The sequence below is a fragment of the Passer domesticus genome, chromosome 11 (assembly GCF_036417665.1).
Source record: "Passer domesticus isolate bPasDom1 chromosome 11, bPasDom1.hap1, whole genome shotgun sequence".
NCBI classification, from domain to species: Eukaryota; Metazoa; Chordata; class Aves; order Passeriformes; family Passeridae; genus Passer; species Passer domesticus.
Genome location: NC_087484.1, coordinates 18711433 through 18735780, shown reverse-complemented (window position 1 = coordinate 18735780; position 24348 = coordinate 18711433). Strand labels below are relative to the sequence as shown.

Sequence of the window (24348 nt, the reverse complement as noted above, 5' to 3'; positions counted from 1 at the left end):
TTCCTCTCAGTCACAGGCATTTCAGCTGGCACTATTAATGCCAGGTTCTGTCAGCTGAAAATTCTGCTTTTGCTGTTGCTGGAACTCGCCACTGGAAGCCATTCTGAGTATGGCAGCGAACTGTTTGCTTTGCTTTTGCATTCAGTTTATCTCCCTCTAATATCAGTTTTTGCTGCAGCTGATTAAATTTATTGACAATAACTGTATTGCAGAAGCAATTTGGGAAGGTTGGGGAGCTGAACATTTTGGCATACTGCTAGGAGATAAGTGTGACATTTGGCAGCATGAGGTGTGGCTCATGCTGGATTCGGGGCTGTGCACATTCACCCAGTGAGTGCCATAAGCACAAGGAAAATATTAGCTGCTTCATAGCTGGGCTGGGGTGTGGGCTGTTGGTTTTTCTCTTCATCCATCCCTCTGGGAAGCTTCACATCTCTTGGCTTTTCCTCCCTCTCTTTTCCCTTTGCCCCAACAGGTTTCTGGAAAGCCACTTGTCCCCCTTCTTGTACAAGCCCTTTATTGGTCTTTGTCAACTCAAAAAGTGGAGACAACCAAGGTGTAAAATTTCTACGAAGATTCAAACAGCTGCTGAATCCAGCCCAGGTCTTTGACCTCATGAATGGAGGCCCTCATCTTGGGTAGGCAGATATTTTTTGGAAACAAAAATTCCTTGTTTTTATTATTTTATTCTGTTAAATATCCAGAAAGCATGAGGGATTTACTTGGTTATGGTCATCCTCAAATATAACAGGTTTCTCCTCAGAGAAAACTAAACGTGAGGTTTGGAGGGGTTTTCCTGTCTCTGTGTTAAGTGTTATTGATTAGCTAAAACCAAAAATGTTGTCAAAAAGGTTATTATATCCATTCATCAGTAATAGCAGGACAGCTTGAAGCATTTTGGGGAAACTCCAGAAACACTCCCCTGGAAGAAGACCAAGCATGGAAAGCTTGAATCCATAAGAAAACTTGTCAGCAAACAGTCTTTTAACAGGCATCCTGATGATGAAATTAACTCTAAGAGGAGTTAATTTCAGTTAACTCAAGTGAACAGACAGATGTCATAGATAGCAAATTAATATTGTCAAGATGAGATTTATTGACAAATAACTTACCTGAGAAGTCTGTGAAACTTCCATCCCACAAAGACTTTGTGATGATATTGTGGAGAGATTCTTATGAGTGTGTTTGGTAAAGTTGGTTCTGCCCTAGGATCTAAGTTATGTTTCAGACTTTCTGCCAAATTATGCTAGAATATCTGTGAATCCAAAAAAAGTGAGTGCTGTGAAATAAACTATTGTGTATTTCTGCAGCTCTCACTTAAAGGAAAGTTTGGTCTTAAGTATGTCCACTTCCAGATGTTTTTCTGTTGCATCAGAGTTAAGCAACTTTTGTCATTAATTGGTGCCCCTTATAATAAGAGCCAACACAAGGTGAATTTCCTTCATCTTTTCCTCACAGTGACTCCAAGTCTTTGACTAGATCTGTAGATGCAGGGGGCTAAATCTGGGAGTGTCTGTTCCTGGATTAGTGGTCATTGTGTTCTGCTCTCCTGAGAACTGTTGTGGTTCTTTGCCATAGCATATTGCAAAACACAGGCATTTAAAACTGCAGTGTTCTGTCGAGGGGATGTGTTTGGCTGAAAAATAATTTATGAAAGACTTGTAAAATTGAGTAATTTTCTTGTTCCCCTCCTCAGCCAGACTGACTGTCGTGAGGAATTTTTTTTTAAGCAGGAATCAGTTACCTTCTCAAGCTGTGGTGCACACTTCTAAAACAGCTGCTCTTATATATTTGCTTAAAAAGGAAGTGATGGTACAGAGTAAAGCCTGCTTCTTGATAATGTGAATATTTCCAGCTGACACTAGTCAGACTTGTAGCATAAGATGATGTCATTTCTGGTAGTCATCTTTTGTGTGTCAGGAACGCTTGATAAAATAAGGATTTTTGTGTGCTACAGCAAATCCTGTTTAGGTAATAATAGTAGGCAAAATAAAAGCAGGAGCAGATCTCAAAAATGTGCAGTAGGAAGCACAGTTTCAAACAGGAGAGGTTGTTTTTATTATTCTGGAAATTGTGAATGGAGAAATTCACACTGGTGAGCTGTTTGCCTGCCTGTGGGTCAGACAAGGCACCAGAGCAGTGATTTATGGTTTTTTTCCCAGAAGGACTAAAGCTTGTGATGTTTTCACATCCTCTTGCAGTTGTCTCATGGCTGATTGTCTGCTTGAAGATCCCCCTCTTGAAGCTTTGCTTTAATTGGTGTGGTTGTGAGTGTGAGGGCAGTGACATCAGAGCACTTAGAACTGGGACAAATAACTAGCGTTAGGCTGGATGCAGCAAGGCTGCAAGAGGCAGTTAATTCAATGGATAATCAGCTACCACATGCTTGTCTGCTCTTCTGTAGAGACAAAAGTGCCCTGCTTTAGTAGACAGGTATGTCTTGGGAGATATTTCTGTAGTGAATAGCTATGGTAAGTTGCTTAGCATAGATTTATAATCCCTTAATTATAACCATTTAAATTCACCTGTAATCTGGCAGTGACCTGTATTCATTGCAAAATCAGTGCCTACTTTAAGCAATGTTGCCATGTTTGTTACCTAGATTGGAATTATCATTTCTTTCTGTAACAGCTGATTGTTTTACCCTCTTGCTTTTCTCTTTCTCTTCTCTGTAGTTTACGCTTATTCCAGAAATTTGACACTTTCCGGATTCTAGTTTGTGGTGGGGACGGAAGTGTTGGCTGGGTTCTCTCTGAAATTGATAGCCTCAACCTTCACAAGCAGGTACCTGCCCCGAGAGCTTGGTTGGATGAAGGAATGAAGTAACAACAGCATGGGCTGAAGAGAACTTCCCCTGGTCATGCAGATGTCATTTGCCCCAGGACTGAAGCTGCTGAAAGCTTATCATAGCAATGCTCTTGCACTGGTTTTGTGCAAGAAATTAATCCATAATGGATTAATTCTTTATGCCTGTCTCCAATGTTCCTCCACAAGATCCAGCTTTTGGAGTAGCTCTGAGTATATCTACTCTATTGCCAGCAGAGACATGCTCTGAAAGGGCTGTGGTTAGGAAACTTGGGACTTCCACATGGATTATGATCTGTTTCCTTTAATTCTTGTGGTGTAGTATCTGAGTCTTAGTGACAGGCATAAACTTCACTGGGGTAGAGATATCAGACAGTGTTTTGTCTGGGAACTGTCTGTGCTAATTTTACAGAAACACAATGGCACCACCTGATGGCTAAATATAAACCTCTAGGAGTTTTACTATAGCAAGGTACTCCCTGAGATGGCAGCTGTAAAATGCTCCTCTCTCAATTCACAACCAAAAGTAGAGGAAATTTTTCTTTGATTGTATGCTCTTCAGGCTGTTTTCCCCATCCAGTTAACTTTCTCCCAACCTGGGATTAGCTGTTTCCCAGTGACTGGTGTGTTAAGGAATCAGTCATGTTACTCATGGCTGTTCCGGGCTTGTGTTTCCCCATTTGAATTTCACTTTTGTTTTCCTTTTCTCTAACACAGTGCCAGCTGGGAGTGCTGCCCTTGGGAACAGGGAATGACCTTGCCCGTGTGTTAGGCTGGGGTTCTGCTTGTGATGATGATACCCAGCTCCCGCAGATCCTGGAGAAGCTGGAGAGGGCCAGTACCAAAATGCTGGACAGGTGAGTAACCATCACTAACATCATCTGCTCTTCAGGACTTCTGTGAAGATCTCCTTCCAGGAGAACAGGGCAGTCCTGATTCTGCCAAGCTCCTGGACCTCTTACTAATGCCAAATAACATTTTGTCATTGATACCTTCTCACAAGAGAAAGTGGTGTGGCTTTCCATGCTCTGCTGAAGAACAGTAACAGGTGAAATTATCTGGGTTCCACTGTCCTCTGTTCTGTCCCAGAGTCCTCATCAGTTGAATTTCTGATTTCTTTGTTCTAGTTTGAAACCAAACTTACACTGTAACCTAAGACAGCCTTAAAATCATGACTTTTTTTAAAGCAATTTCTTCTTCGTAAATCTAAACTCATCTTAAACTTGGCTTAGAAATGAAAGCCAAATGCAGAAGTGGATGTTAACCCTTGGTATTGATACCTCCTATACGTCTTTGTACATGATATATAAGACTGTCTCATGTCTTTAGAGTTGTATCTTGGTATCTCTTATGTTGAATCAGGCAATGCCAATGGAATTTTTGTGGAGAGGGAAGAAGTAGAGATGTTCCCTGTGCTGTAGAATACTTGTTCATAGCGTCATCTTTCCTTCTTCCCCAGTTCAGCCCTTCTATATTTCCATTTCCACTCAGTGACTTCTTTATATCATTGATGGCTCCCCAAAGTGCAGTTTGTTCTGCTTTGAGGTTCTGACCTGTTATGTTTGGATAACAGAGGAAACCATCTGCATTGTAGTGACAAGTGTGATTTTCAACAGGTGGAGCATCATGGTGTATGAAACCAAACTCCCTCGCCAGGCCTCCACTTCCACAGTCACTGAAGATTGCACTGAGAATTCAGAGGTACCTCTCAGGAGGGGCAGGGGACTGGAGCACCAGCTTTGGAGCACATGAGATAGGAGGCAGTAGCTGAGCTCCAGTGGAGCAGAGCTGAGCCATGGGTGTAGCCAGAGCTGCAAAGATTCGGGGCTTTAAGTCAGTGAAGTATTATGGAGAAAGATGGAGGTTGGGTTACCAGAGTCAACAACCATAATGAGGATGAGGAGAAGATACTTTGGAATGGAAAGGAAATTACTGGCTTTTATTTGCTTCATGTTGTCAAGTTGTTGAAATAATAGTGGCAAACTACATAGCAGTCATGAAGACCCCCAGTGATTTTAGATTTGCAGTTGATCAGAGACTCTTAAGAACTGCTGATGATTTGTAGGTTCAGAATTAGTTTCTTCATCCGATTCAGGTCTTCAGTGAGTAACAGAGCCCTGGACTATGGAACTTTTTCAGGGCAAAAAGAATCTGTAGAGTTATAGGTACTCTTAGAGAAGCCAGGATTTCACAGCATATGTTGTAATGCTGTGAAGCAGCACCCCAGTGTTTCTTTCTGATGGTCAACAGGTGCAGAAGATTCTCTGCTATGAAGATTCTGTGGCTGCTCATTTGTCCAAAATTTTGACTTCTGACCAACACTCAGTGGTGATCTCCTCAGCCAAGTGAGTACTTAGAGGACAACTGCACTAAACTGCACTGTGAAAATGCTGCAACAACCCTTGCATGATTTTGTTTTCCTCCTTTATCTAGAGTGCTTTGTGAGACAGTAAAGGATTTTGTGGCTCGAGTAGGGAAAGCCTATGAGAAGGCAACAGAAAGCTCAGAGGAGTCAGAGGTCATGGCCAGGAAGGTAAAATTTGAAAAAATGTTGGGGTCTCTACTTCTGAAGTGTAAAACTGCTCTGTTTTCAGAGAACTGGGATAGCAGCAGTTCAGTTAGCACTGAAAGAATGAGCTACACAGGCAACTGTTAGTTCTACTCAAATGTCGTTCTTCTTCATGTAGTGCTCTGTGCTGAAGGAGAAGCTGGACTCACTGCTGAAGACACTGAATGATGAATCTCAAGCGTCTTCCTCTCTGCCCAACCCTCCTCCCACCATTGCAGAGGAGACTGAGGATGGGGATGGCTCAGGCAGTGCTGGTGACTCTTCAAGCGAGCTCTCGGTGGGCTCGGCCTGCACTGCGCGGCCCCAGATATTCCGTCCTCGAGAGCAGCTCATGCTGAGAGCCAACAGCTTGAAAAAAGCCATTCGCCAGATAATAGAGCATGCAGAGAAAGGTAACCTGTCAGGAGTCCTCCTGGTCACTTCCTACAGCCTATTAAGAAGTACAAATTCCCTTTATTCTGGAGGAATATTCTTTATTGAAAGCAGCTTTCCTGAGCTAGCTTCTATTCAGTAACTGGCCATTTAGTTTCAGTCTCATCTCTGCCAAGCCCACCTTCTGGAAACATTGCTTGGTAAATGAGTCTGAAGTTTAAGGTGTGTTCTCTCCAGCAGGCTGGTTTAGGAAGTTCCTACCCTCCCACACTGTTAATTTGCATTTCCTGCCTGCCCCCACCCATACCGCAATTGTGTCAGTGCAGCTCTTTGTGTGGCCTTGCTGTAAAACAGATCTCAAAATACTTGGGAAGAAGGGATTTTAAGTATTTTAACATTGTTTTAATCTCTTTATAGCAGAGCCTAGGAAAACATTGCTGTAGTACAACTGCAGGAGAGGGCAGGAACTTCTTAAATGAGCTTTGTCGCTGGGAAAAACTTATAATACTGCACTTTGGTGCAAGTCAGTTCTATTCTGATGTTAACTTCTTAGGCAGGTGACCCTCTTCTCCACATCTTGACCCTTGTCTGTCCCCAGGCACACACCCTCAGTGCTCCAAGTTTCTTTTCCTTTGAAAGGCATCAGTCTCCAAGTGTTAGTCATAAAGACGGGGGTTAACTGAGACGAGAGGAAATACTTAACAAATTGTTACTGGAGATGAAAGCATTGAAGTTTTAGATGTAACATCCATGCACACCCAGGTGTGCACTCTGAACAGCTGTGTAGTTAGTTACAAATCATTGTAATGTTGCTTGGATTTCCAGCACTGCAGCATTGTATAACATTTGCTGGAGGTGAACAGTGGAAGTCCAGCAAAGAGCCTGCTTCTGGTGGAGTAGAAGGCCTTAACCTCACTGCTCCCTCACTTTGCTGCTGCTTACCTTAGGCCAGTTTGATGTTTGTGAAGTCCTATTGGAGCCCAGGCAATTTGCTTAATCCATGCAGAAGTGTTCCTGCTGCACAAATGGGTTGGATTCCTTCATGGGCCGTTCTGATGAACTACAGGGTCAGCACAAGGGAGAGGAAGAGAGTGAAAGAAGGAGGTGAGCTGTGCAGGCAGTGAGCTGGTAGAGCAGCTGAGGGCATTCAGAGCTGAGCCCTGGCATGGGCTGCTGGGGAGGAAAAGACCTGTTGATTGCTTGCAAAGGAAGTTTTGATTTCTTTAGGCAGCATGCTGGCATTTAAATCTTGTGAGCTTTCAAGCAAACTCCACTTACATTTCAGATGTATTTGTTCAGCTTTTCCAAACTGTTTTTTTCTTCTTCCAGAGCATGCAATCTGATTCTTTCCTCTGGTTGTATTGGTTTTTACCGACTGCTGTTTTCTTCCTTTTTGATTACATGTGTCTGAGTCCCCTTTTCAAGTGCCTTATGTTATTGCACCACTACAGATTAAACAAACAGGAAATTCATTAATCATTTCATGTCTGTCTGGTTAGAATTCCTGGCAGCATCTAAGTGCAAATAAATGGAAGCCCAACACCTCTAGCACAGTTTACATCTCAGGATGCCTGAGTACCTGTGGCATTAAAAATAGACATTCTATTTAGAGCCTCACTGCTAAAGAGCTCAGCAAAGTAAACAAAGAGGCTAAGCCAGTCTGGTTTCAAAAGCTCTCCAGAGCAGAGCTCAGACAAATGATAAAGGAAAGCTTTGTGTTATTCCTGTTCTTTCCTTTAAGGAATCAGGACATTCAGAGTCCCATCCTGTTGTTATTTACACAAGTGGGAGGTATTCCTTGCCAGGAGAGCTGTGAGGCACTCACCTACTTTGTCTTTTCATGCAGCTGTAGATGAGCAGAACGCCCAGACCCAGGAGCAAGAGGGCTTCCTCCTCAGTCTCTCAGCCTCTGAGGAAGGCAAGGAGCTGAGGAACGAGGATAAAATTCCCATGCAGTCATCACACAGCAGCAGCTATGGAGTGTCCAAGGGGAGGAGCCAGAGGAAAGGTACTGCTCTGGGGCTGCCACCATGCATATCTTGCCTGTGGATTACAATTCTGCTAGTTATAAGAAGGGCAGGAGGTGTTATGTGTTACCTTCTGTGTTCTGTTCTTCTCAAATTTTTGCATGATTGCTCTTCAGGCCTTGCACATTTCTGTGTTCTAGCCTATGCATTATACACCCCATTTTTTGCTGCATCTCTCATGGCTGGTCCATGATCTTAGCATATGAAGCCTAGGATTCAGAAATTTTCTTTCACCTTAGCCAGTAATCTGGGTTCTCTTGGCTTTCAGTGCTTGGACAAGGACAGTCTTGAGCACTTTTCATGTCGTCCTTGGCAGATGACAGAGAACAGCAGCCAGTTTGCTTTAATAACTGTGTTATGTGAGTAATTTGTTAGAAATCCCTGATCACTGCTGATACATTTGGAACTTCCCTGAGTATTGATTTGGAGCCAAATACCCTATCTGTTGTGCTGCTGGCACCAGCTTTTTCTCATCTCTGTTTCTAATATTTTTCTTGTGGCATTTTGATACTTCAATCTGTGGGGTTTTCCAGCAGCACATATGTGACATCTCTGTCTCCTAATGACTGGTTTTGTCAGTTCTTTGTTTTCTGGGGTCTCATGTGTTTTGCTGTTGAATGATTCCTAACCCAGTCTGCTGCTTGGCCTGTGTTGGTCTGGATCACAGCACTATGTTTGTCAATAGCCAAGTTTGTGTTGTGTTTTACAGCCTCCAAGTCTCCTTGTGAGAGACTAATAAACAAAGGAAGTTTGTCAGTGGGCAGCTCTGCATCTCTTCCTCCCCAGACAGGAAGCAGGGACAACTTGCCAATGCTGAATACAAAAATCCTCTACCCAAGTAAGTGTAACACCCACCACTTCCCACTGAGGCAGCCAACTGGAACACAGGTGACTGCAGCACATGCTGCAGTCTCTATGTGAAAGCATGAAACTGTCCTGCCAGATGCCCTTTTGTGCAGGGTCAACCATGAGAGAAGTCCCTTTGTGGATAACTGCAGGTGGAGGCTTGGAATGAGCTGTAGTAGTTTCCAGTTTGTAGCTAAGACCTAGACACAGATTTTTTATTAATGCCATGAAGTGGCAGAATTTAGATGCCAATTGCAAGGAGATACTTATCTCTAAGTAAGCCTGAGGAGGGGGAAATCATGCTGTTTGAGAAAGGTTTCTGAAGAATGGCAGCCATAGATTGGAAGCAGCAGTTCCTTTATGTGAAGGCTGAAGTGACTGGAAGTGCACTTCCAGCACTTCCAGACCCAGCAGAATTCCCACCTGCCACATGATGTGCAGCAGCTTCTCCCTGTTACTGTAGCAATATCTTTCCATCTCTGGTCAAATTACTTGTTCAAATTGCTCCTTCTGGAAGCAGGTTCCTTTCTCTCTGACAAACCTACTATTTGTGCGTCACCAGTTAATAATTTAAGAAGCAGGAGACAGTAATTCTTGAACAACTTGGATCATAGCTTTAGTCCTGCTCCTTTCTCTCTGTTCACTGTATCACAGATATTGCTTGTCTTATCCTGGAACAAAAAAGCTGCTGCAGAGAGAACTCCTGTTTCTCTTCTCCATGTTTCTGTACAACTGTGCTGCTAGCCTTAGGCAGTACACTGTCAGTCAGAAATCCTCCAGGCAGCCCTAGAAACCCTTCTCCTTGTCAAAAGAACTAACATCTGGAGTGAAAGAAAGCCCTAATCCTGTTTGATTTCTTCATGAATGACAGGGAAGAATGTATCACTTATTGTGATCTTGTCTTTGAGATTGAAGTTACCAGTTTTCTGCTTACTATTAGTCATGCTCTTCTTCATGGTCAATTTTCCTACAGATATCCGTGCTGGCATGTCAGGCTCTTTGCCTGGGAGCTCTGTCATCAGCCGATTGTTGATCCATGCTGATCCCTTTAACTCTGAGCCTGAAAATCTGTGAGTATGCTCAGGAGCTGGAAGGGAGGGAGTGGCTGTTTGCAAATGGACCTCAGCAGAGAAGGGGATTTGTCTGTGGACCAAAGTAATGGAGTCCAGTAGCCTGGAGTTACATAAATGGATCCATATGCTGGATTTTAGAGCTTAAGGATCAGCTTATGGAGTTACACACATCTGACACAGCTGGGCCTGGTGGTCTTTTCCAATCTAAATGATTCTGTGTGAGATACACACCAAATGGTGCCGAGACTTATGAGTGGAAGTTTTGTTCTTCTGTTTGGTAGTGAATGTTACACTGAGAAGTGTGTCATGAATAATTACTTTGGAATTGGACTGGATGCAAAGATTTCTTTGGATTTCAACAACAAGCGTGATGAGCACCCAGAGAAATGCAGGTGAGTTTAGATCAAACCTTTGGATTGATGCCAAAAGTGACTGAACCACTTCATGGTTCTGTGTGGTTTTGAAGCTGATTGTGTACACTGTGCTGAATAGGTGTATTGTCTGTATAATGCTCCTTCAAGGCTTAAAATCATGATGGAAGAGATAAATTACTGATTCGTTATGCTATGAGGTATTTTAATTGCTACATTGGTGCAGCATTGGTTCTATTTATGTCATCTGACAGATTTTTCTTCTGGGCTTGCTATTTAGCTATGAGAGAAGCACATCTCAATTCTAAATGCAACAGAGGCTGGTTTTGACATTGATACTGACTCAATACAAACCACAGGTTTGGCCTTTTGAATACCTGAGCAACCACAGGATGCTTTGTGTAGCCTGGGATTGGCTGTATTTGCTGTATATGAGCTAATACAGCCAAGCACTGTTGATGTCCTGGTGTGTGAGATGGACAAGTTCTGTGCCAGGGCAGTCTGTGTATGTTTCTGGTAGTGTCTGTTACTCATGCTTCATTCCTACCTGACATTTATTTAAAGGGAAGTAGTTTCCTAGCAGTGACCACTTGGAGCAATTGATCCTTTTGCAAGCAGAGCACCTTTGTGGTTTAGGATGTAGCAGGTACCATTTCAGTGTGAAGGTTTTATTCCTTCATAGTGAAAGGGTAAATGTCTGTGCTGACTTCTTCTCATTTTGTTTGCCCCCTTAGAAGTCGTACTAAGAACATGATGTGGTATGGAGTATTGGGGACCAAGGAGCTGCTGCACAGAACGTATAAAAACCTGGAGCAGAAGGTCTTGCTGGAGGTGAGGAATTAGCATGTTCTTCTGTTCCTAAGATTGGGATGCCTAATTCCATCTCCTTCAAGCACTGTCATTTTTGGCCTGGTGATTTGGCTTGGTGATATTTGCCTGCCTGAAACAATGTGCTTGGCTGTGTGTCACCCTGAGGTAACTACAAGTGGCTTTTCCTGGTTCTGGACCATGACTTGTATTCTAAGCCCATAAGGGAAGAAGTATCATCCTGCTGGAAAGTATTTGCTGTTCCCAATGCAATGTTCAGCATGGGTAAGATTGTTATGTTCCATGTGGTATCTCATATGAACATTTTAGATGGTGAGTGCAGTGGAAAGCTCTGAATTTAACTGTGCTATAATGTGTACCCAACTGGAAAATAAATATTTTTGTATAGGTCATGTACAGCATAAACAGGTAACTTGCAGGAGAAGACTCTCATCACATGGCTGTTTCAGGAGTTTTATTCCGCTTTCTTGAGAAATAAATCAAGAGGCTTTGCCAAACCTCTCAGGTGTGCCCTGTTTCTGTTAGAGGAAAAGAACCAGAAGTATCTCTCTAAAATCCATCTCTGCCAGAAGATGTGTGGCTCATGAGGCTTGAGTGGATACCTTCTACTCTTCTAGGCCAAGAATGAACAGGAAGAAACCCAAATTATTGTATTACTAAGATGGTGCTGGCTGTTTCTGTTCACAGAGCATGTGCTCTGGCAGGAGGGTTTCTCTCCTGCTGGGCTGAGTAGTGTTGCCTTCATTTCTGTGCAGTGCGATGGGAGGCCAATTCCTCTGCCCAGTCTCCAGGGCATTGCTGTACTCAACATTCCCAGCTATGCAGGAGGCACCAACTTCTGGGGGGGAACCAAGGAGGATGATGTGAGTATTCTCTTAAGACCATACAGGAAATGTTTCTACTTACTGTTACTTTTGAGGTCACAGCCTCTGAAAATAGTGCTTGGAAGAAGAGGGCAGGGGACCTGTCTGCATGCACTTTCTGTTGGATGTGGCTGAGATACTGAAATCCAGCCTTGAGCAGCTTTCATACCCAAGTAGTCTGTAAGGATTCAGAAGAAACATCACCAGAGCATTTGGACCTGCAGGAAGTTCTTTAGGTTGACCTTGTCCCCACAGAGAAGTAAAGCCCCTTGTCAGCAAAGGCAGCTAGATTCACTCAGAAATGGGGTTTTTTTTATATTTTTGGAGTGCCTACTCTCAAAAGAATAATTAATGCCTTGTGACCTACAGCCTTCATGTCTGAATTGTACTTTAGCCATTGGAAGCCTCCGTTTTCTCACTCCTAGCTCATTCCAGATCTTCACCTTCTAGCCTTGTTGTTAATTTTATACAGATTAAAGAGCACAATTAAAAGCCAACCCCCAAGTCGGCACCAATAGGGGGTAAAGGAAACCTCTTTGAGAGCTGTGCCTCAGCCAGATTCTTTCCCTTGTATGTGGCAGACATTTACAGCCCCTTCCTTCGATGACAAGATTTTGGAGGTGGTAGCTGTGTTTGGTAGCATGCAGATGGCAGTGTCACGTGTGATAAACCTACAGCATCACCGGATTGCACAGGTATCAGCTGCTTTTGTGAGCTCTTCCTGCCTGCCCCCTCTCTTTGTAAACCCCTTCTTTCTGCTCTCTCTGGTCCATGGAAAGAGCATCCACCAGAGGTGGAAATGGACATGCTCAGGGGCAATTTGAGTATGGAATTGTTTGCTAGCATTCATTTTAGTGGGAGTTAGACCAACAACTCAACTACAGATTAGTCCAAAGAAAAGCAGGTGTTCCCTGCTGCTCAAGGGTGAGGTGTGTCCTGCTGCCTAGACATGTGTGCCTCAAGTAGCACCAAAGCTAAGCACCTGGGGAGGGGCTTTGGAATGACAGCGAATGGCTTATGCTTTTGGAAAATCAGCATTTTAGAGCTTTTCTGACCCAGTCACTCCTTGCAGTGCCGGACAGTAAAGATAGCAATCCTTGGAGAAGAGGGAGTTCCTGTGCAAGTGGATGGAGAAGCCTGGATCCAGCCTCCAGGTTACATTTGGATTGTTCATAAGAACAGGGCACAGACCCTCACCCGAGACAGGGTAAGAGCATCCTGAACTGCCTGTGCAGTACACATGTGTTTCGATGTCACATATTTCTGGAGAACATGGAAAGGGCCACACCTGCACATTATCTTTGTGAATGCAAGAATCATATTTTATTACACACCATAAACCTTTTGGGAAAGAATATGATTAAACTTGCATTCACTACTTGGGAAATGGCATAAAATAAGGTTGTTTATACAAGCTTATTTTACTTCCTTTTCTAGGTGTCTTTAACAGTGTTTCTTAACATGCTTGCATGCTGTTTTTTCCACAGGATGCCTGCCGCGCCATGTGCTGTGGATTGTCTAGATTCAGACGGTCAATGTTTTAATTTGTCATTATTGTTCAGTATCTGGCTTCATTGACCATGTAAAACACTGTCTTATGCCTTGTTCAGAAGTGTGTGTCGGTCTCATCTCATAATTTTCAAATATATCTGATGAGTACCAGCAGATGAGGAAGCCTCCTTGCTCTTTTGCTGTATGATTGAGCAGTGGTCAGACAAAGGAAAGGATAAAGACCCTGCTGTGGCACAGACAGACTTTGAGTCCTCCCAACCCTGTGACTGTCCATGCATAAACAGTTCAGTTGAGAGCAGCTCTTCATACTTTCCAGCATAACACCCCTTTACCCAGCTTCCAGAGCAAATCAAAGTCCTCTGCAAAGGGACTCACCTGCTGAATCACAAGAAGGAGGAGTACAGCAAAGGGAAAAAGGGAAAGCAGCCTGATACAGGCCTGAGGCACATTGCCTGGCAAGGGTGTTCCAAAGATGATAGTATGAGAGGAAAGCAAAGGTGGGCATACAAAGCCCCTGTCATGGTAGGACAGGGCGCCAGAGACCTCTTAACTGGGAGAGCAGTGGGTGTTGACCATAGAACCACAGAATGGTTTGGTTTGGAAGAGACTTTAAAGGTCATCTAGTCCAGGCCCCTGCCTTGGGGAGGGACACCTTCCACTAGACCAGGTTGCTTAAAGCCCCATCCAGCCTGTGGTCTAAATGTTGCCAGAGATGGGACATCCACCACTTCTCCGGGCAACCTGTGCCAGTATTTCATCCCCCTCATCGTATAAAATCCTTCTTTGTATCTTGCTGAATCTGTCCTCTTTTGAGTTCAAAGAGTGTCCTGTCAGCTCTGATGTGAATGTTGTGGAGAGGAGACAGGAATAGTGCACACAGTCTTTTGTGAAGGGTGAGAGAGCCTCTGCAGCATCACACTGACACTTGGAGGGAGAGTGACTGAAGGAGATAGCACAGAGAGCAAGAGAGAACAGGATTGCTGCTGTAAAGGTAAAGGGAGGGAAAAAAGGAGAGGCAACCTATGTGTGGGCATGGTGGGAAAGGTGACATGAAGCTCAAGAGATAGAGAGGACAAGGTAGTCCCTTGTGAGTGTGCTATGAGTTGGGCCTTCCTAATTGCCTACAAACTTGCTCTTGCAGTCATGGGATTGCCATTGAGGAAGAGGTTCCAGTTTTGCAGTTGCACACTCAATTTTTCTCAATTTATCCTTGTTTTTCCTGCTGTCCTTTTAAAGACCTTTAAAAGGTCTTGCATGCCCCTTCTTTCACAGAGCAAACCTGTCCTATTTAGTTGAAGTGGACTTCATGCGTATGACCCTGTACCATTGGTAACATTTTTCAAATGTGATTTGGGATATATAGTTTCCTGAACTGAAGATGGAAAAACTCAAATTCCCTTATTTGTTTGGCCTCATCTGGACCACTAAAGAGTCATCAGCAAGAGTGAGATCAGCAGGTAGCTTGCACTGAGCTGACAGAGCCTGGTTTTCCAGTATCAGGGGCAGTAGGGGAAGGGAGTGCTTTACCAGCAAGGCTCCTTAATTTTAATTCTCACCTTATTCAATATCAATCCTTCTACACTGGATCTGTTTTGCTTCTTCCCACACCACTACCTGCTGTCCCCAGGAATATCAGTAAGGTTTCAAATGTGTCAGGTCCTAGCTCTGAGTTCAAATGCTTGGCCCACCAGTTCCTAGGGAAGCCAAATTTACTTCCAGAGAAGGAGGAGCCTTGAACATTTTTAATTTCATGCTCTGAAGTGTCACAGTAATACTGAGGTGTAAGGGTGATACAGCTGCTCAAAGAAAAGGCTGCTACCAGTAGGGAATTGTTGGATTTTCTTTAGTCTGGCCCTCAGAACTGCCCAGTAATTTTGTCTAAAACTATGCTTAAGCAGAAATTCAGCCGGGCAAGCATGTAGCATGGAAAACTTTATCCCAGCCAGCTATTTAGCAAAGTTATAAGCAACTTAACTGCTGGGCCCTGCAGTGGAAAGTGTCTGTACCAGATCTATATGTTTTACAGGCATAGGCACATTAACTGAGTTTTTATAGGAGTTTTACAAGGTACCTTATCATTCGCTTGCTGTGTTTTTAGGCATTTGAGAGCACCCTGAAGTCTTGGGAGGACAAACAGAAGTGTGAGTTGTCACGACCCTCCTCTTTCTCTCTGCAACCAGAGATCATGTCTGAAGAAGAATCCACCCAGATCATCCAGTTTGGTCAAGCTGCAGGTGCTCTGATCCACAGGTGACTCAACTTGCTTTTGGTGAATAGAGCCTCCTTTAGTGCCTAAAATTCTTGTCCTGCTTCCTGTTTCTGGAGGTGTTCCTGTTCAATTTTACCTGCTACATTGCTGGTCCATGTCACTGAGAGTAGCATCATTTATTGTTCAGTCCAGCTATTGTTTAGTCCATTTATTGTTCAGTCCATTTATTGTTTAGTCCCAGCTAAACAAGGACTAAAGCTGAATAAGCTTTCTTAGGCCATTTTGAACAAAATATGTTACTTGCATGAGCAAACATGGATCCTTTAATCCTGAAAGAACCTGTTGCCTTTGAATATAAAGTATTTTTTTCAGAAAAGAAACAAAAGCCTCTCAAGGAGCTCAGATGACAGCCTGGGTTGTTGTAACCCTGACGCCTAGCAGAAATTTTTGTACAGTGCCCAGAATGTATGCTTACCTGCTCATCCTTTAGTCAGGCATTCTGTTGGGCTTCCGAGAGAAAGTTCCCAGAGTCATTAGAGAAGGTTGCTGTAAGTGCAGCTGCCTTTCACATCACTCTGGTCATACTAAAATGTCTGGGTTGTATTTCAAACTGATCCAAGTTTGTGTGCAGAATTGAACATGTTGTGCCTGTGAGAGAGCTGCATTTTCTTGCCTGTGCATGCTCAGTGTGGCAGGAGAACTGTGCTGCTTTGCCAGAAGCTGTTCCCCTGCCATGATCTCAGCTCATCACTTGGATGGGTGTTTAAATGGGATATCGAGTCAGGAGAGATCTCCTGATTTGAACATTTGCAATCTGATCTGCTGATGCAATATGTAATTCTCTCTTTAGCATTCGGGAAATAGCTCAATCCTATCAGGACATGGAACAGGAGCTTGCCCATGCTGTCAATGCCAGCTCCAAGTCTATGGACAAAGTCTACGCTAAATCCAAGTCTACAGAGGTACTGCACTCACTTGGCATCTCCCATTTTGTCCTTGCTCCGGAGCTCATGGTTTTCCATTCTAGCTGACCAAAAGTAGGCTTGCTAGTCTAAGACTCCTTCCTTTTGACTGCTCAGACCTGTGCACTTCCAAGCTTAACTTGTACATTAATTGCTTCCCTGCAGGGTCTGAACTGCAGCCTTGTTGTAGAGATGGTGAATAATGTCAAAGCCCTGCACAATGAGACAGAGCTGCTGCTGGCAGGCAAGATGGCACTGGTAAGGAGCACAAAGCAGGAGGGAAAAGCAGCCTCACTTTCTCTCCTCCTATTGCCTTGGCCTAGCATTTTGCTGGTCTTGGACTTTCTAGGTCAGTTTAGATGTTATCATCCAGGAATCATTTGCTACAGAAAATTTTGCTACATGGGTGTGCTGTGAAGCTTAGAGCTCAGAAAATATAAGAATTGTTAACTTGGTCTTGGCAGAGTATCTGTTCTGCACTTCCTTTCAAAGGAACTGATTTGTTATCTACGAATTTCAAGGCAAGGGTCTGGCTGTGTGTTTTACCATGAGGCTTTTAACTCTGCCTTTCTTCTATTCCTGATCCAGCAATTAGATCCTCCACAGAAGGAGCAGCTCCAGGCAGCCCTGGCAGACATGGACCTCCAGCTGAGGAAACTGGCAGACATCCCTTGGCTGTGGCAGCTTATGGAGCCCTGTGATGAAGAGGTGAGAAGGACCAAGGCTATTTTTCCCTAGCTGTTCTCTTTTTCCCTAGTTGGCTCTGTGTGTTTGACTTCCTGTTATATGACTGATGTGAGAAAAAATTATTAAGAAAGAAACTTGACTCCCTAGGACTAAAGAAATAATTTTCTGCCAAGGTCCCTTGCCTAACATGGGATCAACTTTCTCTGCTTCCTCTTCTGTCTTGATCAAAATGAGTTTAGGATTTTTTTTCCCCTTTCTTTTCAAGATCAAGGAGCTGAGCTTGACAGTGCTTGTTGCTCTTAGTCCATTACAATCAGTTTATATGTGCTTGATTTTGCCTTTCTGTTCCTGCAGAACCAGATGCTGGATTATTCTAAACGCAGCCGCAGTGGCAAATTCCGCCTGGTGACCAAGTTTAAAAAGGAGAAGAACAACAAAAATAAGGAGACTCTCAGTAGCATGGGATTGCCGGGTACCCAGTCTGCTCATTCATTGTGTCTTTTTGTCACATCAGTATGGTCACACCACTACCTGTTCTCAGTCTGTTTCCTCACACATCCTCTCCTTCTGTTTCACCTGCGTCTGCCTCTCCTTGCAGGTCTAGTCAATCTTTTCATGTGGCAAATAGCTTATTGCTCCCTTCTGAGTCATGGTCCCGCTGTACCATGCCAACATTCCTGAGCAGGAACAGGAGGTACCCTCTGAAGAATTCTTCCCTACACTGTACAGATTTTCATGGATATTTCAGAGGGTGCTTAGGGAAGTGAATTTGAGGATTTTGGCATTTTAAGTATAAAAATGACTGCGGGGCCCAAGTCCGCGTAACTCCAGTCTTTTCACTGCTTATTCTCTGTGATACAGTAAATGATATTTTTCTCATTGATTCAACTTCAGGCTTTAATCAAGTTTCATGTCTAATTGGCTGGGAATCAGCATCACCACAGGTGTTCCCTGACCTTTAATCCTATTGGTCAGTAGATAAAAACTGGCCATGAATCAACAAATTACCATTCAAGACACTTTCTCTCTAAATTGGTCTAGTTGATTTTTGGTTTATGTTCTCCTTATGAAGGCTTTCTTCCAAAATTCAGAAGTATGACCTGTTCTGTTGGCTCTTGGGTCCTGTCCTCTGCCATGGAGTTGTGGGTACAGTCTCCTGTCTGACAGGCTGGTGTTCATTCACTGCCTCCCAAAACTTGGAAATTTATTATTCTCTTATTTAGAGACTGCAAGAAGGTGGAAGTCTAAACTCTTCCTCTCTTCCCTTAGACAAGGGGGAGAGAGGTTGCCTTTTTGTTTCCTGAATGCAAGTAGTTGTACATAATAATGTGCAAATAAGTGCTGTGATTCTCCATCATATATTTTATGAATCTGTTGTTCTGTACACAGAATTTACACTCTTCTTAAACATGGGGTAAACTTGAAAAAGTTATCCCTATCAAAAGATATGCCATCTCATCAAAGCAAATATGCACTTCCTCCTGGCTGTACTGCAGCAGGCTCTTCTTAAGAGAACATCTCTTCCCTTTTTTTGCCCTACCTCCTTCATTTGAGATTGAAGGTTGTGCTGCCCTCCCCTTAGAGGCTGTGTTCCTGCTTACCCTCCTCCTCTGGCACTGAGTGCTGTGGTGTCCTCATCTCTCCCTGTCTCCTGGGGTTCTGGGTACTCAATGCACTCCTGCTTTTCCATCTCTAACAGTTCACCTCTGGGGAACGGAGGAGGTTGCGGCGTGGCTTGAGCACCTCAGTCTTTGTGAGTATAAGGATATCTTCATCCGCCATGACGTCCGGGGCTCTGAGCTCCTGCACCTTGAACGGAGGGACCTCAAGGTACTTTCACGGTCGGCTCATGAGAAATAGCCAGCTGCATCTGCATGACCTCCTGTGCTGAATGTGCTTGGAAGTGGGCTGCCCGCTGTTCATTCCAGGTGCCTTGGCAAGATGAACAGGTTCACTACAGCCTCGTTTTTATTTTCTCACCGTTTTGGGTCACCTGGTTTTTAAGAGCAGGGAGGTAGAAGAGCTGGGTGAGGGACCAGCTGTCCCGCTCTGCCACAGCTTCCTGGAGATGTGATGCAGTCCAGCACACAGATTGCCAATAGTGTGCTAGAGAGTCTCTGATTTTAATGATGGAAGTTTTTCTCAGCTACTGTACCATCTTTGCAGAAGGTGCTGTAATTGGGAACATTTGGTTCTTACTGTGCCGTGACTGGACAAATGGATCATCATGCTTCTTTGTTACAAGAAAAAGTGATTGTGCACTTTGAGGCTTATGGATGGAGAGAATCTTTTTTAAGAGGGCTTGGTAGTCACATTGCACAACTTTTTATCTCCTCACTAGGAGATGTTTTTTCTATTGAGAGAAATTGAAAGTGGTGGCTCTTTGCATGTGCAAGAGCCTTGTGTCATCATTCTGGTGACTTGCATAGAGCAGGAAAACACAAGTTTTTTTGAAGTAGTGTGTGGCATTTGTTCGATGCCCCTTGAACCTTTATTTATAATTTTTACCATCTTCCCATGGTGAGGTTTGCTGTAACCTGTGTAACTGACCCCTCTGCATGTCATCCACCTACAGCCTGTGTTTGTTGCATGGTACCCAGCTATCAGATGTGACTGGTTAGTTCTTCCTGCATGTTTTGGCTTCTAGATTGGTCCTTGACATCTGTGTGCTCTTTCTGTTCTCACAGCCTTTGACAGCCAAAACAATTTGTGTTTCTGGCTAACAGTCTGCAGTTGTTTCTGTGCATTGCTCTGTGCCCACTCTGCATTCCTTAGTAGCTTTTTGACATGTGGTTTGAGGTTCTGTATATAACACTTAGGTTTGGATTTTTTCTGGTTGGTTTCCTCCTCTCTTTGTAACTGGCTGACTAGTTTGTAACAGCTGCTTGGCCACCTGGAGTTTCCTTCTGCATTTCTCTTAGTGTAAGGTTTTCTTTTTTTCTTCCAGGACCTGGGTGTGACCAAAGTGGGTCACATGAAGAGGATACTGCACGGGATCAAGGAGCTGAGCCGCAGTACTCCTGCCAGCGAGGCTTAGCCTCTGTTTTCACAGCCTGTGTCTACCATTCTCCCTAACTGCACAGCAGTCACCTCACAAAGCAGATGTGCTCACAACTGTCTCTGCTGAACAGCCAAATTTTAGCTGTTCAGAGCTCATATCAACCAAGCATGGTGCTACTTTTTTCCTGTGGGGTATGGCTGCATCCTTTGGAGAGGCACTTCCTCTGCGGTTGGCAGAGCCTCCTGGAGAGAACTCACTCACTGTCTGAAGAGCCATGTCCTGTGTCGTGGGAAGTTCTGGTTCCAGGGACAGTGCAGGACTCCTGAGAACTGCAACACAGATACCTTTACTGGATAACTTCATCACAGTAGAATCATTCAGGGCAAAAGATATATTGGCCAGTCTTAATTCAGGAGCATCTGACAGTCTTTTCAGACCCAAAACTTTCCTGCTCATCCATGTGTCACACCTGTATTTAGCATATTTAAGTGGGACAAAACCTCTCCTTTGATCTTACTATTCCCTTTTTAATGCATCTGTAGTTGTGTGTAATTTGCATCTGAAATTCAAAGCCAGTGCAGACCTCTTCCAATGAATATCAAGTGATTCTCATTCACTCATGCTTTTGCAACAAACAGTGCATGTGCTTCAGACAGGGTTTGCACCAGCTGGCAGGACCTTCTGCTGGGCCTGCTCTCCTCTACCAGCCAGGAGCAATGGTACAACCTTTAGGTTTTCACAAAAAATGTGGTGCTAGTCATCACAGACAATTATTCAGAAATTCCTGGCAGTAAGAAAAGAAAATCTGGAAAGCCAAATGGTTACAGGAGATCAGCTCTGACATTCCTTCTTCTGAATTCATCTTTGGGAGACCAGCTAAAAGGGAGAGGAAAGCTAATGAGCTGTTTGTGCTGCACAAGAAGGGTGGTACAGGACAGCTTGGTTCATCTTGGGGGAGGGAGCAGCATGACTGGCAATGGCCTGGTGTAGCTCCCTACCTGTTTGGTACCACTTCTGTGGCCACAAACATGAGAGCTGTTTCCTTACTTCAGCTTGCAGTGTAGAAAACTATTTCTGTCACAAAATATGCGATTTAAGTCTAGTACTTGTATCTTTTCACCTGTCTAGGTTTCAGTAGCTTTTCCACCTTGCTTCTCTTTCTTGCTGCCTTGCTCCTTCACTCCAGGGTGATACAAAAGATTAGAGTAGCTCAGTTCTCCTGGGCTGTACCCCTAAAAGGTTCCTTATGCTGTCAAACACTGGGGCTCCTGTAAGAGCACTGAGAGGAGGAGGATTGTTACCAAGCAAATGAGCATTATAATGAAAACTGGAATATGTTGATAAATTGCTTTTGGTACCAGCAACAGTGGAGCATGGAAAAATTAGTGCCTCTGAATCAGAGTTTCTAGATGGCTGACCTCAGTTGGATGGCTGTTAAAGCCCAGGACCAGCATGCGTAGTTATGTCACCATGTTTGTCACTGCAAAGGGAATTTGGCAACAGTCAGTGCTGTAAAACTTGAGAGACAGCAGAAATTATTAATTGCTCTGTCATTTTCTCTGTATGTATTTAATTTTTTTTTATTATTACAGAGTGGCACCTGTCTGACTATGGCTGCAGACAGAAAAGCCCGTATACACAGTGGCATAAAAGATTATTTGCTGAGGACATAATTCTTTTTTTACTTGTAAGGATTTTTATCAAATTGATATCACTTCTCTAGTCTAATAACAATCAGTCAAGTTAGCAAGTAAAGATTTGTCAGCTTATAAAGGCTCTGGGCTGATTTTGTTTCAGCTGGGCAAACTCCATTGGATTCCCTAGTATTTCACCAAGGGTTATTCTGACTCTGCCTGTCTGTTCTAACCAGACACATTCACCCATGTGTCTCCTCTCAGCCTGGCAAGTGGCAGGGTTTGTGTTAAAACTCATGAGAAGGTAAAAGAAGAGTAAAAGTGCTTGATCCAGTTAGAAACACAGTATAAATACTGTGGGGCCTGAGCAGGAAACATGTCCAGCCTTGCCCTGAATGTATTTCTCCTATGTGTATGTTGGCAGTTGCTTCCATAGCTGTATTTATTATTTATCAGTACAGACTCCCTCTAACCATATTAAATTCCTGAAGTATCAGGTAAGAATTGCAAGCATAGTGTATTGTCCCACTTGCTTGTTGAGGCATAGAGCAGCATCTGGATGAAAATGAGGAGAAGTCTCTTCAGGAGAGCCCCAGGATGCAGCCATCCCCAGTGGTGGTGTGCAGTGACCTCACAGTGTGTGCATCCCGCTGTCTGTCCCAGAACTGTGCGTGGCTGGGACATCCATGTGCCTTCCCAGGAGAGTGCAGCAGGGGGTGAGGCAGGTGATCACTCTGGAGAACAGGTGAGATCTGTGTTTGTTCCTATATGCAGTGAAGGAGCTGTTCTGTGGACTTTCCCCAGCAGCCTCATGGTTAAAGATGCATAAACAATAAGCTCTTGCCTTGCATAATCCTTGAGGGATTAAATTCTTGCTTTCATAGAAACAGCTCCTCTCTGCTCTTCCTGCCCAGAGCAACAGAAGAATCCAAAGAGTTTTTACATTCAGGTGTGTTCCTTAGTTCATGCCATATCTATCAAGATCTGATAGCCACTAGCCATTTGCATGAGTGATGAGGCCTGAACAGATGCATCTTCATTTCTTTTGCTTTTCTGATCTGCGTGTCAAAGCCTTCAGATCCTTTTTGTGCACATGCATATCAATGGGTTGACAGCCACTGTATTCCTGCCTTACTTATCTGAGGCAGGAAGGGAGCTCTTCCTTCTTCTAAGACCTAGAAAATGGGATCCACATTTAACCTGAGTGCCTTTGGATATTTATTAAGGTTTAGATCTAGGAAACCCCAAAGGGTTGTAGTTCTGTGTGTCTCACTGGGAACAGTGCAGATTTTTGTTGGTGAGATTTTTGTGAATAGATGAAGACAATTTGTGTTGAACATCAGTGAGCTCTATCTGCAAAGCAGGGAGCCAGGTAGAACTCCTGGCCTATTCTGAGTTTCTCTTCTGACATCTGATAATTTTTTGTGGGAGAAAAACTCAGGAAAGACAGTAAAAAATGCTGCTTTGCCAAAAAGAGACTGTCCAGCAGTCTCAGGAGCACCAGCCTGGGAGAAGCTAGAACTGCACATATCACACAGGTGTTTAGTCCCTGAAGAAATGCAACTCCTGTGAAAGCCATGTGGCACCTTCTGTTCACACCTCTCACCCCTGGCAGTGGCTGCAGTGAGCTGGGCATGGGGTTTCTTCTGCTTGGAAGAGGCTTCAGTCCATTCTCTCACATTCTGGCAACATCCTGGATATTTAATGGCAGATTTTGGAATGATGGCTGGGGCTAAGTGAGATTGTGTGCAGTGGAGACTGGAGGGGAGGCTTGGCTGTTTGCAGTGCCCTGCCTCGGGAGGGCTGGTACAGCCTCTCTTTTGTACCTTGTGGGATGTTGGCAGGAGCCAGCACAGTGGCCAAGGGGAGCTGTGCCACTGGGTGCCTGGAGGTGCTGGCCTGGCACCTGGGAGCCTCCAGCTCTGCTGAGGCCTTCAGTGCCAGTGCTATGTCTGCTTCTGCACCCAAATTGTATGGAAAGCTTCAATCATTGTTGTAGTGTTATTTAAAAATGTGCATAATAGCAATGTGATTTATAAAACAGACTGTTTACAAGACATATTTTGTATCTTAAGATGTGTGTACTGTAAAAAAAAAAGGAAAGTATGAAAAATGATGTTTTTCTACAACTGTCAGCAGTGACTGCATGTCTGTATCATCGTCCACCGACCGTTGTTCCTCAGGGGTCTCCCCACCATTCCTGCGATCCTGTCAAAAGCATCGGGAAGCAAGTGAATCCCTGTACAGTCTTGGGAAGAAGGTTTTGTGCCTTAAGAATGGGACCTGCTTCCCTCCTATTTATTTTGTTAATTTATACAGTGATTACCATGGAAATGTCTCTTGGGGTTTTTTTTTTGTACATAGTTTACTTGTTGTAAATATGTTTTTCTTGTATACAAAGTAAACATGTTTCTGAGCTTCCAGTAAGGATTTTCTGTTGCTGGTTTTGTTGTGAGAGGGCTGCTGTGCCCATCAGGTGGGAACCAGCTAATAAAAACCTGTGCTGTGATTAAATGGCTTTATCCTGGCTTACATCAGAAGTGCAGAGCTTTTCCTTAGAGAGGAGTGAAATGGTAAATGTAAGTGTTG

The 24348-nt window shown here is 43.9% G+C and overlaps 1 protein-coding gene across 11 annotated transcripts in view; it reads left to right on the top strand.

The window, feature by feature from the left end:
• DGKD (diacylglycerol kinase delta) overlaps positions 1-24273 on the top strand; it is a 59758-nt gene extending 35485 nt beyond the window's left edge. For 9 of the 11 annotated variants that reach the window (XM_064386068.1, XM_064386069.1, XM_064386064.1 and 6 more), the window contains 22 exons: positions 476-638; positions 2676-2784; positions 3523-3662; positions 4422-4506; positions 5056-5150; positions 5239-5338; positions 5493-5766; positions 7593-7754; positions 8483-8611; positions 9593-9689; positions 9974-10084; positions 10798-10894; positions 11647-11754; positions 12336-12449; positions 12827-12961; positions 15365-15516; positions 16326-16437; positions 16603-16695; positions 17026-17145; positions 17479-17596; positions 18824-18954; positions 20072-24273. In XM_064386068.1, coding sequence (XP_064242138.1) covers positions 476-638; positions 2676-2784; positions 3523-3662; positions 4422-4506; positions 5056-5150; positions 5239-5338; positions 5493-5766; positions 7593-7754; positions 8483-8611; positions 9593-9689; positions 9974-10084; positions 10798-10894; positions 11647-11754; positions 12336-12449; positions 12827-12961; positions 15365-15516; positions 16326-16437; positions 16603-16695; positions 17026-17145; positions 17479-17596; positions 18824-18954; positions 20072-20161 — 2735 coding nt within the window. In that variant the 3' untranslated portion in view covers positions 20162-24273. Of the gene's footprint in view, positions 1-475; positions 639-2675; positions 2785-3522; positions 3663-4421; positions 4507-5055; positions 5151-5238; positions 5339-5492; positions 5767-7592; positions 7755-8482; positions 8612-9592; positions 9690-9973; positions 10085-10797; positions 10895-11646; positions 11755-12335; positions 12450-12826; positions 12962-15364; positions 15517-16325; positions 16438-16602; positions 16696-17025; positions 17146-17478; positions 17597-18823; positions 19053-20071 lie in introns of all 11 variants that reach the window. The other 2 variants (XR_010346376.1, XM_064386065.1) reach the window with 2 other exon arrangements.
• The last annotated feature ends 75 nt before the right edge of the window (positions 24274-24348 follow it).